Source organism: Choloepus didactylus, chromosome 2 (genome assembly GCF_015220235.1).
Source record: "Choloepus didactylus isolate mChoDid1 chromosome 2, mChoDid1.pri, whole genome shotgun sequence".
NCBI classification, from domain to species: domain Eukaryota; kingdom Metazoa; phylum Chordata; class Mammalia; order Pilosa; family Megalonychidae; genus Choloepus; species Choloepus didactylus.
Genome location: NC_051308.1, coordinates 107639085 through 107655893, shown reverse-complemented (window position 1 = coordinate 107655893; position 16809 = coordinate 107639085). Strand labels below are relative to the sequence as shown.

Sequence of the window (16809 nt, the reverse complement as noted above, 5' to 3'; positions counted from 1 at the left end):
TAAAATATAAAAGTCACGTTTGTCCTAAGAAAATAAGATAAAATTTCCATGGGCCATAAACAGAAACTCAAAGTGGAAAATGCAACTGAAGGAAATAAGACAGGAAGGCTATGAGGAGAAAGTTCAAGGCATAGGAATTAGCAAGTACAAAGGTCCTGCATTGATGTGTTTGAGGAACACCAAAGCTAATGCGGTTCAAGTGGATTTTGCAAGGAGAAGAGTGGTATTAAACAGAGTCTAAATACAGATTTTGTTTAATTTGGATGAGATAAATGAAGCATTGAAATTGAAGCAGAAATAATCAATTATTTATTAAATAACAGTGTATAATTTATATATGTTTGAAAAAGTAAAGTTAGATCCCAAGTCACATAGTTAAAATTTTCCAAAAAGTGAATATATAAATATAAAACCAAAACAGTAGAAGTTAGATCCCTGCCTCATACCAAAAACCTATATAATACATTGAGTAAATGTAAAACAGAACTATCAAAGTATTATAAGCAAGTGTAGGAGAATAGAATATTTTTATAAAATGGTAACATGGTCTGATATAAAATGACAGAAAGACAAGAAACTCAGAAGCAAAGAAGGGTAAAAAATGGGAGATCTAGCTGCACAAAAACTAAGCTTCCGTATCTTAAAATTTATTGGAAACCAAAATTAAAGTGAAGATTGGAAAAATTATTTGCATCACATACAATAGAGAAATGGTTAAAATACATAAGACTTGGTAATTGTTTCAAGAGGGGCATGAAATTGACTGAGAGGTGTTATGAAGGAACTTTCTGGGGTGATAGAAATATTCCATATCATGATAGGAGTTTATGTTACCTCGGGTGCATGCATTTGTCAGGTTGAGTTGTAATTTATATACAGTGAAATGCACAGATCTACTGTGCACATAAAATCTGTGCATTTCATTGTATATAAATTATGACTCAATAAATAGTTCCTATAAAAGCTATAAGAAAAAGACAAATGATCACCTAGAAAAATAAACAAAGGCTAAACACAGGAAATATTTAGAACTACAAATTAAGAATGAATTTATGGAAAGATGTTCAACTGCATTCATAATTTAAAATACATAAACTTTAATAACAATGATGCCTTTTACCCACAAATTGATTCTCTCCTGCAGTGTTGGTGGTTGTGTAAATTAATACAAACTTAGTGGAGAGCAATTTAAGTATATTTAACAAAAACATCTGATGTGCATAACCTAAAATGTAGTAATCCCAGATTTCCAAATTATCTCCTTCAATAAACTAGCAAGGGGTGCATAAATATGACTGTATAGAACATTATTTTATGTTTTATAATACAAAAACTTTGGAAGCCATCTTTATGCCCATCAATGATACAAAGCATTAAAATATATTACAATTTTTATCTACACAACAGAATACAATGCAATCTTTTAAAATAGTATAATATATCTACAAACAGACTAGAAAATACCTAATGATATTCCTTTAAATAGATATCTTTCTAAATATCTATATATTTACATGTATATGTATATGTTTGTTCAAAAATAGGAAAATATCTGGAGAGCTACATTGTTGAGTTTTTAACAATGGTTACACCTTGTGGTGTTAGATTATAAGGAGGACTTTATCTTTTTCCTTTGTATAGTAAATAGTTTTAATTTATAAGAATGTGAATGTGATTATTTTAAAATGAAAATACAGACCCCAAATCATATTACCATATGTTTTCAAGAAGTTTATGAAAAGGAGAAGAAAAAATATTCATAAAGCTTCAAGAAGTTGCAACAAATACAGAATTTTTGATGTGGTAGAACCTACAGAGATGATCTCTCATTATAAATATGGGGCATTAGATCAGCCTGAAAATATTTCACTAAAATTGAGTAGATATAATTATTTTATATGTAACTTAGTTTTAGTCCTAATTTGGTAACAAAAAATGACCCAAAATGCACTGAATTTTGTATTTTCAGGCAGAAACGGGATGGTCAATGTACGTGGCAGGCCTAGGTCCTGTTCCGTCTGCTGAGAAAGCACTTGGACAAATGGTGGACACAGCTCTCTCTATGGAGTATTTCTGCAAAATCACTAACCTTGAATCCATGCGCTCTAAGTTTCATTGTCTGTTTCCCTTGAGAGCCCAAGTTATTTTATTCTACCTTGTTTTCTCTTGAAAATAAAAGAAGAATACAGTTTGACCTGTCCCCAAGGAACCAAAAGGAATTGGGCTCCAGGAACATAGTTCTTCCCATTCCTGTGTCCATGGTGGTTCTCTTGGAAGGGCTCTTCAGGGCTGGTGCTGACTTCACTTCATGGTAGACGAAGGAATAATTTCAGGGAGGAAAAGCACCTTGGTGAGGTGTATTGGAAATCTCTCAGGGTCTGAGGTTTGGGGTCAGGGATGGTTTTGCAAGAGCAACGATATTCCATAACCTCATATAACATCATCATAGTCCAAATCTGTAGCTCTAGCCTTCTTCAGCTTAGAATAGATGGCTGAGGATACCTGGAAACAAAGAAACAGATATGTCTAGAGCAGAGGAGCATGCCTCCCTCTGGTCCTCTTTCCCAGTTAGCATGGGTGCATCCTATCATGGCAAGCACATAGATTAGAGCACTTTGAAGACTGTGGCCCAAGAGCAGCATTGTCAAAGGACCGCATCCCACTGGTGAGCTACAACAGTGCTCCTCGTGAGCTGAAAACTGATGCAAATATATCCTGCCTTCCCTAATTTTCATGGGCTGTTGTCAGACAGTTCCATGGACTATCATTTTTTTAAGGATGTTAGAATTTCATATTCATAAACCAAATTTAGCAAGTCACTGGAGTTTACCAAGGGCTTGAATTCTGTCCTGAGATATCTGGCTGCCGCATCACACTAGATAAAAATTACAAAGCACCGTCTGTCCTTGCACATAATCACAGAGTTGGAATAACTGCAATTTTCAGAAAGTATTTTATATCATCAGTGATGTCTTGAGTTGTTTAAAGTTTACAAATTACTGATTTTTAATGACACAAATCACTATTAGCTTCATTCAATATTAATCCGGTTTGCTGCAGATTGTTTAGTTAATCTTACAGTACAGAGTGATGTATGTATTGTTTAACAGTCTCTCAGGTTAACAATTTTCAAATAATTGGGCTTTTTAGATGCAGTATGCACTATAAACTATCTATATGCCTATTTCTAAAGTAAATATTCATGTAAACCTCCTAAATTTTCTTTTACATTGAGGTTCCATTGTTATAACTGATTTTTTTAACCCTTGTTATGTGGGGACATGGGGGAGGAAGGGAACCATGGGATCTTTTGCTTTTCCTAAGTGGCTATAATTTTTTAAGTTTGAGAACCAGTTCCCAGAGGAAAGAGAAAGAGCATGGAGGAAAGGACAATAGGGACTCTAACTCACCTTATCCTCAGTAGGTGTGCTCGGGGTTTCTGCTATGGAGAAAGAGGTAAATGCTTTAGATTTCACTTATATGTAAAACCCTTCCCCAAACAAACATTAGTAGAGGCTGCTTCCCCTCCCATCAGATTCCTGTAGGTTGATTTCCACTAATATTTTCTGTCTTGCTATTTTGCCTATTGCAAATATGATTCCCTTACTGTATAGATGAAAATGGGCAGCCTGGGAGTGAGGAGTGGGCCCTTCCTGGCATAAAAGGAGGACTTTATACCCCTCAGCTGTGCTGGGCCCACCATGTGTAGGATGAGAAAACAGCAAGATAACTAGGCAGCTGTGATGCAATGCTACAGAGAGGAGGTTTGGTTACTCAAAGAGGGCAGGCAGAAATTCCTGGCTTGGGCATGGATGCTGCCGTATGATTGGGGAGTGAGATAGAAAATAGGCCAAGTTAGCATCAATTCTTGGCTCCTTCTTACAAGCAGCTTCTAGACCAAAGATCAGTCTTCAGCTCGACACAGCAATGCTCAGTCAGGTCCAAGGGTAGAAAGAGCAACTCGGGAGAATGCTGCCATACTGCCATACACAACCGTTGATTATCCTCTTAGTTCCAGGAAAGATAAACTCAGAGTCAAATTGACTCCCCCATGCCTCACCTGCTGCTGATACCTCTTGCCGCTGAGCACAGTATACCAAGGAATAAACCTCATCCCCACTTACAACGTTCACTGAAAGAGAAGAAAGGAGGTATCATGACAGTCCCTTCTTCCTGCCATTTAACATATTCCATATCTACCCACCCATCACAGCCATAAAGACAGATGGGATATTTATTTGTAGAGGTGGCTGATGCATAGCAAGGGCAGGTTAGGCTAGCAGATGTCACCCCATTGCCCCCTCTCCAGCTCTCTCCAGCCACTTTTGGCCAGGTCACTGAGGGAACCTCACCATTTTCGTATACAGACTGCAGGTGCACTGGGGAAGGTGAGTTGCGGTAAATAGGGTCTTGGGGAACAGGACTGGGAGGGCTCCTGCAAACACAAAAACACACGTTATCTATCTGGGATAGAATCCAACATCTCAGATATCCCAGATAACACTATCTGGCATAGCAAGTGAGACATTGAGGAGAGAACCCTGTTAAAAGGTCCTGGGTGGACTACTAATCCATGCAGAAATCAGCCCTTGGAAGGCACAGGTGTATGGTAAAAGCCACAGCCCTTTAGATGGGCACCAAGGAGTATGCCCTAGAGGGTATATTCCACAAGTATAAGGTCCTTATCTGATTGGTTCACAGTGGTATCGCCCACACCCAGAACAGTGCCATTTACATAAGAGGTGCTCATTAAATACTGAATGAAGAAATATTGATTCACCCACTCCAAGTGGAAAACAGGTGGCTGGGCAGAACAAGTAGTCTAAGGAAGGGCCAGAAAAAAATTGTCACTAATATAGATGTATCACTGAAAGAGCGATTCTCTGATTTGGAAAAAATATGATTATTGTTGACATGAAAAATAACATGATATAAAAACATATCATTAAATATTGACAAAAGTATTTTAAAAATCTTTTCCTCCTCTAAACGTCCTAAAAACTTCATCAACAATTTTTCCAGTACATTTATTATTCTGGCTTGCATTATAGAAATATGTGTATACCTCACTTACCCTAAAATATTTTAAGACTCTCAAGATCTTTTCATATTTTCATACTTCTCAGCCCTTAATGGAATGACTTACAGACCCTCAGATATTGGTTGATTGATTGAATGAATGCATGATCTTGGTCAAAGCAAATGTAACTTTCTTATTTCTGCAGATGTAGTGGAGGAGACAAATTAGAAGGGATGATGAAATGATTTAAATTAATTAGTTAAATGAAATCTAAAACAAGAGGAACAGCAAGTGAATGTTTGAAGTTATCAGTGGGAGAATTCTGGAGTGACAGTTTGGGATATAACAAAACATGAAAAGAAGTGCACAAGAGGGGACAAATCAAATGTTTAAAATGAATTTTTCTGCATTACCATTATACACGGCGAAAGCAGAGGACTCACCTGAGTGGATCCCTGGCTGAATGTTTTCCTGCAAGTCAAACAAATGAGCATACATGTCAATGGAGGCAGCCCTCTTTCTCAGCACCTTCATACAGCTTTGTGCAGGCAGTGTAACTTGTGCCAGGATGTCTGTGGCTGGATCCCAGTGTGAGTCCAGAGGACATCTTGGTGATAATTTAATTTAGGCAGAGTTTTTATTTTATAGATGAAGAGATAAGCGAGCCTCCCAAAACAACAAAGCCAATTAGTACCAAAGCTAGGACTGAAACCCAAGTCTCTGAACTGTCAAGTCGATTGTACTTTTTGTTTTTGTTTCTGCAATAACACCACCTAATCTTATCATGAAAAGGTCCTTGGAGGCAGGGGCTGCCACAGCCATGTTATAGATGAGGTGAATTGCCCAAAGATGCCAGTAAAGCTTGGAATTTAAATAAGAATCTCATTGTCCTCTCTTGCCCAGTCTCCAGCTTGCTCAGTGGAGAACAGGAGGCCAAGGTTAAATAAGCAAATAAATATATAATTACCATTTGTGATAAAGTATGAAGCTAAAGAATGTGATACTCTCTTTGATGAAGAATAATAGAAGAGAACAATTGTAGGCTGTATGGCCAGCAAAGCCTCTGTGAGGAAATGGCAGTTAAGCTGAAAAGTGAGAAAGATGCCACAATTACTAGAACGGATGGATGCATGGACAAGCATTACAGGGAGAAGAAAAAGCATGTGGCAATTCACCCTAAGGTAAATTAAGAACTTGGTGCATTGACTTCAGTACTGGGAGATGGTTGGTGTAGCTGGAGCTACATATTGTATTGCTCTTCTAGTGACTGGTTAATTAATTTAAATAGCTGTATTTTTGGGGTAAAAGATTAGATCACAGAAGTACAAGGTATCAGTTGAACTTCAACTGATAACACATGGGGGGTAAGAACTTAACTTTACTGAAAGCATTGCATTCTTTTAATAAGTGCAGTTCTCACTCACTGGATGGTTGTGAGCAAACCTGCAGGCAAGGTGGTTAGTGAGATGCAGGCATATTTTATAGTATACATGTCACAAGTCCAGTCTATTTCAGTGAAAATGAAGGTCACAATAACAGAATCTCAATCTCTATAAATACTAACCTATTTTTCTCTGGAACCAGTAGCAAAGTAATAGGGCTACAGTGGTGGTGCAAACGGTGCCAAGCAGTACTTCCATGGTTCCAGAAGTAAGAAAGTCCCCTCTCTCCACAGAAGGCACTGAGGGGAGAGACTGTGTGTGAGCCCCAAGGGAAGGGCTGGGGCCTAGAGAGCAGAGAACGTGGGTGTGGGTGGTAGGCCCCAAGTCTGCTCTCCCAGGTGGGGATTTACTTATGTACCTAGGGACCTGCGGTCTATCATGTTGATGAGAGGAGAAAGACACCCAGCACACCCCTTAGATACATTGCCCAAGACAGCATGACCAACAGAAGCTCCATCTTTGGTATCACACCCCTGGAAGCTTTGTGGCATCAGAGAAACTCTCCCAGGTGCTGGGAAAGAGACGATGACTAAGACAGGTTGAGTTGTACCTATGACGTTGAGTGTCACCGCCTCACTACGCTGGGCCTCCAGGCCATTGGCAGCCTCACAGGAGTAGTTTCCAGAATGTTCTGCAGTCAGGGAGAGGTTGAAGGATGTTCCTCCTCCAAAAGGAGCCGAACTGCTCTCGAGGGGGACATCCTCACGATAAAACCGGTACAGGATCGGTGGGGAGCCTCTCTGGGCCTCACAGTGAAGCTCCGCCATGTCTCCCACCATAGCCTGGGCCATGGGAGCCCTGAGGGTGAGGACAGGGCGAGACACTGGAACTGACAGAGACAGTAGGGCAGTCAGAGGGGGACTGATGATACAACTGACTCATCATCCCTGCCCACAGAGGTTCAACTCCGTTTGAGCTTCCTGTTCAGGATGCCCCGGGGGAACGTAGAGTGAGTTTGAGAACTGCTGGCTGAGATGAAGAGGAATGGAACTTACTTCTGACAGTGATGCTCACCAGCCCACTGAGACTGAGGCCATAGCCATTGTCAGCTGCACAGTAATACCGCTCAGCGTCGCTCTGCCTTGCAGTAGGGATCTCAAACTCTGCTGTCAGGGAACGCTGGGTCTTTGTTCCCAGGTTTAAACCCAAGGCCCCTTTGTACCAGAGGAAGGTGATGTCGCCTGTCCCCTTGGCAACTGAGCAGACAAGGATCAGCTTCTTTCCCTCCATCACCTGTCCCTCTGGGGGCCGTGTCTCCAAGTTCACATCAGAGACGGGGACTCCTGCATGAATAGATGACATGGGAGGATCCTCAGTAGGGCAGGTTTCAGGGACAGGGAGTGGGTGTGACAGTCCTGAAAGCAAAGCCTCTGGTAAAGTCAGAGATTTATATAGTTTAAAGAAAAGAACAAAGATCTCTGCTGATGTGGAATTGGCACTGGCTGGTTGATGGTGTAGGGTAAGAAGACAGAGTAAAATTGCTGTGCAGGATGTGGCATTACCATTTCCCTCCCTAGAATGATGTGACTCCCAGACTCTTGAGCTTTCAGGCTCCTATTTTTCAAAGCACAGTAGTCCAGTTGCAAATCAAAATGCCTGAGTTTGAATATTGGTTCCAACTCTTACTTATGTAATTGATCAAGTTATTTAACTTCTCTGAGACTCAGTTTCCCATATGGTCTTTCTATCTAATGGTGCTGAGACAACTGGACATCCACATGAAAAAAAATGAATCTAGATACAGACCTATGCCTTTCACAATAATTAATTCAAAGTGGATCATAGAGCTAAATGTACAGTCCAAAACTCTACTACTTCTAGAAGATAGCATAAGAGAAATTTAGGGCTTGACAATGATTTGTTAGATACAACATCATAAAAGAAAAAACTGGTAAGTTGGACTTCATGAAAGTTTACCATCTGCTAAATGGAAATAGCAATGATAGTTATCTCATACAGTTATGAGGATTCAATTAGTGAGTACTAAATAAAGCAATGTGGCCTGCTGCACTTAACTGTTCATGAAGATAGCTATGTATCTTTTAGTAGTTGTTATTGTGATCTGTTTTAACCAGTGTGGAGTTTTGAGCAAGTGTGGAGGTATTAGACCTTTGCTTTATGACGCAATGGATGCATCTTCATCTAAGAAAGGGAAAGAATATTGGAAGGGTCAACTCTGACATTAAATAACATGGTTCAGGATCACAAACACTCTTCTCCAATAATGTAGAATTAGCTCTTCCCCAATAGTGTATTCCATGCACTTCTTCCACATAGCTTTCTCTTACAGTGTATTGTCTGTCTGTCAATCTCATACAATATATCATCACACATTTCACCCTAGTTTTTAAGAGTGCTGATTGAACATCAACTTCTCATGGTTGGGAACCATGTATTATACAACTGTTTCCCCATACCCTCCAGCTCACTGTGGACGTAATGGTATGTGTGTCCTAAATACTCTTCTCTTTCCCTCAGTGAGAACAGCAAGGATAAAAGAAGATCCCTAAGCACCCTGGCCAAGAGAGAGGCTTAGGTACCTCTCTGGAACAGCTCCTACACCTTCAGGAGCAGAACACAACAGACAGAGAGGACTGGCCTCATGTCCCTGTTCTGCCTTGCCCTGCTCAGTTCACCCTGGCAGTCTGCCCCAATGGCACTCACTATGTACATATATCTGGTATTTCTGGCTCTGAATGACTTTGGATTCCATCGTCTATGCCTCACACCAATAAGACCGTGAGTCTTTTCTCCACATGGCAGCAATCTGGAGCTCCAGGGATGGGTTTCAGATGGATCTTAGGGCCCAGCCATCTCTGAAGAAGCAGAACTGGAGCTGTGCGCCTGGCTCCTGTGGAGCAAGCCCAGTCTCACAGGGCAGGATCATTGAGTTCACCTCTATTGACTGGGAGGGACTGGCTATCAACAACAGCAGCTCTAGAGAGAAACATTAAACATGTATTCCAGGGCACTGGGGCTTAGAGTCCCTGGTGAGAGGCACTTTGTGTTCTCAGCGCTTGCAAGCAGGACTCAATGACAACCAGCTGGACACGAAGACCACCCTTCACGTCACCCGCCCACAGTGGCCCATGGGCTTTCCTTTGACATGAGCCCACTGTGCTCACCCCCAGCAGCCTGCACCTGTGCAGCATCATCTCCTTCTGGAATACAACCACGCCTTTGAAATGTATCCTTTTGAAGTTTCTATCCATGAATTAAACACCTTTCCCAGAGACACTGCAGCAATAGTGACCAAGGGCCTGACATTTTAGTAAAAGTGAATACATTTTTTCCTTCCTTGCTGCAAGTCATATTGGTTATTTTCTTCTGTTCTCTTTCCCCTGACATATCAGGACCACACCATCTCATCAAAGACAGAATATGGGACTGGAGGATCAGCCAGTCTAGGAAAGACATAGGACAATTTGATTCCTTCTTTGCTAAACCTCTCCTGCCCCTATTATTGATATTTCTACTGGAAATAACAGGCATGAGCTTGCTTGCAAATGCCCTGTACCCACATATCCATATAGCCCAACTCCCTTGCTCTGAAACTTCTACATAAACCTCTATAGAAGCCATGATATAAAGCGCAAATTCAACCCCATACCTGAAGCTTCAGGGATGTATCCCTTACTGTCTTAGGGGCTGTTTTCTCAATGAATAAATGTAGCTAATGTTGTGCTCTGCTTTTACCTCATCTCCTTATCTCCCCAGAAGCCCATGAAATGTCACTATGTCACAGTGATAGCAATGGTTCTTAGGACATTTGTCTATCCAATCCTCATAGCCTCTGCCCTTCAGGGAATTTTAAGAATTTTCCTAAGACAAGTCTCTTTCTCTCCTCACCAGATGAAAATGCCAAGTGCTGGTTAGACATCTGTCATCTCTAAATTTTCCTACTGGAATGCTTTTTCCTGGGACTTTTAAAAACTAATTCCATCTATGGCACCAGAATATTTGCTCTGTGCTGAGCATAGGATTCTCTGAACATTAGAGTTACTTTATTCTCTTTGGAAATCTGTGGTCCCCAGAGGACTGAAGAGCAACACAGCTTTTGGAGCTGAGCAGAGAAACGAACATAGAAGGGCATTTAGGCCCCTGTAACTCCCTCCTCTGAGTGGGGCTGTGGGGATGGGGCAGAGCTTGGAGTATAAAGGTGGACAGGACCTGCTGCAAGGGTCTGGAGCTCAGTCCTGCAGCTCAGAACCTGTTCCACATGATTCCCAGGCAGCACGGACTCCCTGTCAAATACCAGTGGCAGAAACTTTGTTTCTTATCCTTGATGTGGCTTGTGATTCCTGCTTAGGCTAGGTAGGATTAGTGGTGGTTTCATGAGGGTGAAAGTGGGGCCAGAATCAACACCCAAGTCACAGGTTACACTTGGACAACCATCATGTGAAGAACCTACCTGGATAAGTTCTGAATCTTGTCACAGGAATTCTTAATCCATCAGATCCTGTAGCCTGGGTCCCCTAGTTCTTGAGGTCACAGCACAACCTCTTTTAACCCTGTGGTTAATATTTTATGCACGAGAGCAATTTTCGCATTGATTATGTTTAAACATGCCTTAGTGAAAGATTTTCTATAGGGGCAAAATTTCCTCCTTTCCTCATCTAAGTAAGGTGGGACTTTGAATCAGGATCAGAGTGATGAAATGAGTTTGCATAAACCAGAGTCCAAGAGGAAAAATAACTGGTGTAACAGTTGTGGCTGCAGAGCGGGGCTGAAGACAAGAAGGAGGCGGCGGTACCTCTTCATGTCTCACTTGGCCTGATGACTGACTGTGACATTTTTCTCCAAGGATGTCCAGCATTCCTGGTGGAGCACCCAGGCGGGGAATACATAAGGGCCTCAGAGCCCCGAGTCTGGGAGGACAGAGATCTTTCTAAACCCCAATCTTCGGCACCCTCCGCCTTCCTTGTGCAAATGGCATCTCCCTCCCTGCACTGAGACTTCCCAGAAGTATGACTACAGTCTTGAGAAGGTCACAGCAAGCCCCAGTTGCCCAGCAGAGCACACACCTGTCAACCGCAGAGACGCGTGTGAACATAGAGCAGCCCGGGCCCAACCGAGCCACTGACATTTGTACATCTCGGCAACTGTCGCCAGATGTGTCTCAGATGAGCAGGGACTGTCCAGACAGCTATCTGCAATGCCTTCTGTGCTGACTCGGGGGACAAGGTACCCACAGGCCATGAAGAGGAAAGGGAAGTGCAACTCACCATTTGTTTCACAGAGAAGAGCTGGAAGAGAACTCAACAAAGGTTAGTACAGAGCAGCAAATCCCAAACCTGTGCAGGTTTAACTCCTCCAAGAGATTTCCCACAATCCACTCTCCTCCGCTCATGCCCTCCCCACTCTCTACCTTCCATCCTCCTTTAATGTCTCTCCTTCCCACCCTCCATCTCCATCTCTTATACCAAGTAGTTGACCACTGACCATAATATTATTACATAATGGCCAAGAGGGGAATATTCTGGGTAAAATGTAGGTTCTATAACCAAATGGCCTAGATTTGAATCACGACTCCAGCTCGTACAAGCTGTGTGACTCTGGGAAAAATGCCACACCTCTCCGTGCTTTAGTTTTCTTCTCTGTAAAATGGATATAATAGTAGTACCTACCTCACAGAGTTTTGTGGGGATTAAATAAGCAATATCCATAAAGTGCTTAGAATAGTGCCTAGAATTTAGTTAGCAGTCAAGTAATATCATCTATTATTATCTTTTTCAGACCACACTTAGTCAGAGATGCCTAATGTTTTAAGTTAAATGCTTACTTGAATAATTATTTCCTCAGGTAGGAGAAGGAAAGCAATGTGGCCTAGTGTAAAAATCATATTTCATTTATTCTTGTATTCAACAAATACTTTGAGTGCTTACTATATGCCAGGCTTTGTGCCTGGCACTGGGGTTAAAGGAGTGAACATGAATGATAGTCTTTACTGTGGGAAGACAGCCAATTAAATAAGTGTATAACATGATTTCAGAGGATGATAAATGCTATAAGAAAAATGAAGCAGAGAAATAAGTCATAACTATTTAGATAGATGTTAGTTGATTAGAAATCTGAGTGAAGTCAGGAAGGGAGACTCCTGAATATTTGGAAAAAGCATCACTGAAGAAGAAACAGCAAGAACACTGAAGAAGAAACTTGAGGAGAGAAAGAACTTGGCTGTTCAAGGAGGAACAAAGAGCATATGGAACTGACTTGATGGGTGACAGAGGTAGATATTGGAGCGTGAGAGGTAGGCAGTGGCTACTCACAGGGGCTTTGTGGACTTGGTAGAAGGTTTGGATTTCATTTTAGATGTGGAGGGTAGCCATGGAAGGTAGTTCTGATTTAACTTACAATTGCGTGAAGTCACTCCCAGGCTGTGAGAACAGAATAGAGAAGTGGAGAGAAACAGGGAGAACACAGGGGTCAGGGGTTGGTCTAGAAGAAAAAGGATGGTGGCTCTGATTAGGCAGCACTGGTGCTATGAAGTCATCAGATTTCAGTATAAATTTTGAAGGTAGAATCAACAGGAATTGCTTATAGATTTGATATAAAGTGTAAAAAAAAAGAGGAATTATGTATGACTCCTAGATTTTTGGCCACAGCAAAGGAAGAATGGTGGTGACATTTACTGAAATGGAGAAGTCATGGGTGGTGATGGTATAGGGTTAAGAGATCTGTTGAGACATGGTTGAGTTTAAGGTGCCTATTAGACATTTGATGGCAGTTGAATACATGCAGGGTATTCAAAGGAGAGGTCAAAGCTGGAGAAATAAACTTGAGTTTAACTTAAAGTGGCAAATAAAGTGACTAGATATCACTTGGGTAAGTTAGCATGGATGGAGAAGTGAAGAAGTTTAGGTACCAACCTGGGAAAGCCCAACATTTTGAGGTCAGTAAAAGGAAAAGAATCTAAGAGTGATGACTGAGAAGCAGCAGGCATTGAGTTAGAAAGAATACAGCAGAATGTCATGTCCCAAAAGCCAAGTGAAAACATGGTTTAAGAAGAGGAAGTACTTATAGGTACACACCCAAAAGAATTGAAAACAAGGTGTTGAACAGGTATCTGTTCACCAAGGCAATGCTCCTAGCTGCAGTATTCATAATAGCCAAAAGATGAAAACAACTCAAGTATTCATCAATAGAGGAATGAATAAACAAACTGTGACATATACATACGGTGGAATATTATTTAACTCCAAGAAGGAATGAAGTTCTGATACATGTGACAACATGGATGAACTTTGATGACATCATGTTGCATGAAATAAACCACACACAAAAGGACAAATATTGTATGATCTCACTTATATGAAATAATTCAAATATGCAAATTAATAGAGGCTGAAAGTAGAACACAGGTTGCCAGGGGTCAGTGGTGATGATGGAGAATTGATGCTTAATGGGTACAGAGTATTTTTAAGTGATGGAAAAGTTTTGGCAATGGATACTGGTAGTGGTAGCACAACATTGTGAATGCAATTAATACCTCTGAATCGTACACTCATAAGTGGTTAAAATGGGAAATTTTATGTTGCTCATATGTTGCCACAGTAATTTAAAAAAAAATTGGATGTGTGATCAACTGTGTCAAATGCCTCTGAGAGACCAAGTAAAACAAGAAATGAAAATTAACCACTGAGTGGGGCAACATGAAGGAGGTTGATGATATTAGCAAGAACAGTTTCAGTAGAGCAATGGGGGTGAAAGAACTATCAAGAAAAGATAAGGAAAAATACAGGGACAGAGAACAGTTTAGCAGTTGCCAGGGGTTAGGAATGGGGGAGGATGGTTACAAAGGGAGCAAGGGCACAAGGGAATTTTGAAGGGTTGGAAATGTTCTGTATTTTGATTGCAGTGCTTGTTTGTTACATGACTCTAAATATTTGTCAAAATTCATAGAGCAGTATATCAAAAAAGTTAATTTTACTGTAATGTAAATTAAAAATGAATTTCTAAAGCAAGGATAGGAGCAGATGAAGCAATGACAGGAACTTGCTGAAAACTTTGAAAAGGGAGACAGAAATGATGCAGTGGATGAAGGAAACCATCAGACTATGTTTCTGTTTTTAAAGATAAAATGTATTGTAGCATGTTTAAATATATACAGGAATATACTAGAATAGAGAAATATTTTGACGATGGGGCAAAGTTTTTGAGAAGGCAAGAGGGCCTGAGAGACAGTGCACAAGGGAGAGTCCTGTATTTGATAGGATGAGGGAAAATATATTCATGGTAAGGGGATGAAAAACAAATTAATTTCAGATGTGGGTGGGTTGGTAGCTATGGCAATAGGAAGATGAGGAAATTTTCTTCTTGCTCCTATTTTCTCAATGAACTATGAAGTGAGGCCATAAATTGAGAATAAGAAGGGAGAATTTTGAGGAGAAAGGAGAAGACATGAAACAATGGTCCCCCACACTAGGAGAGCATTGACTGTGAACGGGTAGCAGAACAACCCAGCACTGCTGGTGGCCCACCTGAGATTTGTCGTCTTAGATTTAAAGTGAGATAAACCAGCAGGATTAAGGCCCTTTATTGAAAGTCACATTCAGTTGCTTCGGCACAAGTGTAATCTACACAGAAAATGTGATATTCAGGAGAGCACTGCTGGGGAAGAGAGATGAGGGTGCATATGGGGGCGTGTTGTGGTGACAGGTGACAGAACCTAAGCTGAGAACTGTGAGAAAGGAGGAATCCAAGTGGAGTAAGTGATGATGAAAAAGGGATTCTGGGCAGTTGGAGACATGTTGGAGATGGAGTGCTAGAAAAAGTGAGCTGGAAATACAATGTAGTTGTGCAGGGGTGGGGAGAGCTTAAAAAACAAGATTTTGGAAGTGGGACAGTTGGTGGTGGTGGTGGCGAGTGCCAGCGTTTGACAATAGGAGCGGGTGGCTGAGAAGGGATAAAGGGAAATAGTATTGATAGGAAGAAGGGCAAGGAATTGAATGGCCAGTTTGTTGTATGGATTATCTTTGTGGCCGTAGAGAACCAAGAATAAGAACAGAATTAGTGGTGGAAAGGAAGACAGAGGCAGTGAACACTTTCTGTGAGATAACAACTGGAATAATAGTTTTCTTCAAGACTCTGTCTGGCTGAGCCCTCAGCTGGAAGGGGAGATCTGAGCACTCCCAAGCACCCCTGAGCCTCCCCAGCCAAAAATTTCCCTGAGAAGTCCCCACAGCTCCCCAGGAAGTGGGGCCCCGGTGTGGTGAGATCCCACGTCCTGCTCTGAGTTGTCCTACTCACCGCAGATCAACAGCAAGAGTCTCAGCAGCATGAGGGCTAGGTCGGGAACTGTAACTGAGATGTCTTCTCATCAAGAAGAGGTCTCACCTCAGAGTGGAACGACAGCAATGTGTCAGAGGTTTCAGGAAGTCAGCATCGGAAGTCACCCATCAGCATGTTTATAGAAATAGAAGAAGAGCCCTCTGATGGCCAATCTCCATTCACTCTCCTGCAGAGGCTGAGAAAATTAAAGGTGCTCCTTTTTAGAGTTTAATTCAATTTCTGCCATGTTAATATATCAGGGCCTTCTCCAAGAACTCGGTATCTCAAAGGAAGTTTCCCAAAGACAGTTTCAAACTTTGGTGAGAATCCCACCAGCCAATGGTGCTGTTGAAATTCAAACGGCATGCTTTTCCTCTTTGATAAGGATGTCCTCTAGACTATGTCTAATCAGTACATACTATTGTTTCTCAGCAGTCTCTAGGATAGTCACACTATGCAAACATATCATTAAGCCACAGACCAATGGCACTGTCCCCCAGATTCTGTGTAACGTCTGACAGCTGTTGCATATTATTTGCACAGGGTCAAGCTGTTCAGACAGATACAAGCTTCCATATTTAAACTTTCACAGTGTAGCAGTAAGTGAGCATGAAACAGCTGAAAAACAAAATCACAAGCAGTTGTGATCTGAGAGATGTTTGAAACTGTAATACAGGAAATAGGCATATGCAAATTGGCTTCTGGGCATTGGGGGAGATTTCCCCATTATCACCTAGCACTTAAGTTTTTACCCCTCCCCTCACCCCAAAGCAGGATGTCTATAATATCTCCCATTGCTTCTCTTAGCACCAGTTCTTGGCACCTGAAACTTGTATATATTGTAGATTATACATTAGAGGAGAATGAGCTGTCTTAATTTTCAACATTTCTTTGAATCTCTCAGGATCTAGGATTAAGAAGAGCCAAACAATGTATGGAAGCTAAGCTATTAGGAGAAATGTAATGAAAGCCAAGTCCAGGTCTCAAGTCCACAGATTAAGAATGGAGAACCAAAACAAGCGATCAGTGACGTGCCACACGGGAGGTTTAAAGTGGGATGTTGGGAAGCAGGTTAAA

General features: G+C 41.4%; 1 protein-coding gene across 5 annotated transcripts; it reads right to left on the bottom strand.

Annotated features, from left to right (window-relative positions):
- Positions 1-292: 292 nt before the first annotated feature.
- On the bottom strand, positions 293-16345 carry FCRL1 (Fc receptor like 1). 5 transcript variants are annotated; one of them, XM_037825642.1, is made up of 10 exons: positions 15712-16345; positions 11487-11708; positions 7458-7745; positions 7013-7291; positions 6585-6746; positions 5464-5491; positions 4353-4435; positions 4061-4132; positions 3411-3442; positions 293-2502 (listed from the first exon to the last, which is right to left on the bottom strand). In XM_037825642.1, the coding sequence occupies exons 1-10, from the start codon at positions 15740-15742 to the stop codon at positions 2431-2433; spliced, it is 1269 nt and encodes a 422-aa protein (XP_037681570.1). In that variant the 5' UTR covers positions 15743-16345; the 3' UTR covers positions 293-2430. The 5 variants fall into 5 exon arrangements, 4 of the variants coding, with proteins under 4 accessions (XP_037681570.1, XP_037681571.1, XP_037681572.1 ...); XM_037825643.1 differs by having other exon boundaries at positions 3411-3439; XM_037825644.1 differs by having other exon boundaries at positions 6585-6701.
- Between the last annotated feature and the right edge of the window lie 464 nt (positions 16346-16809).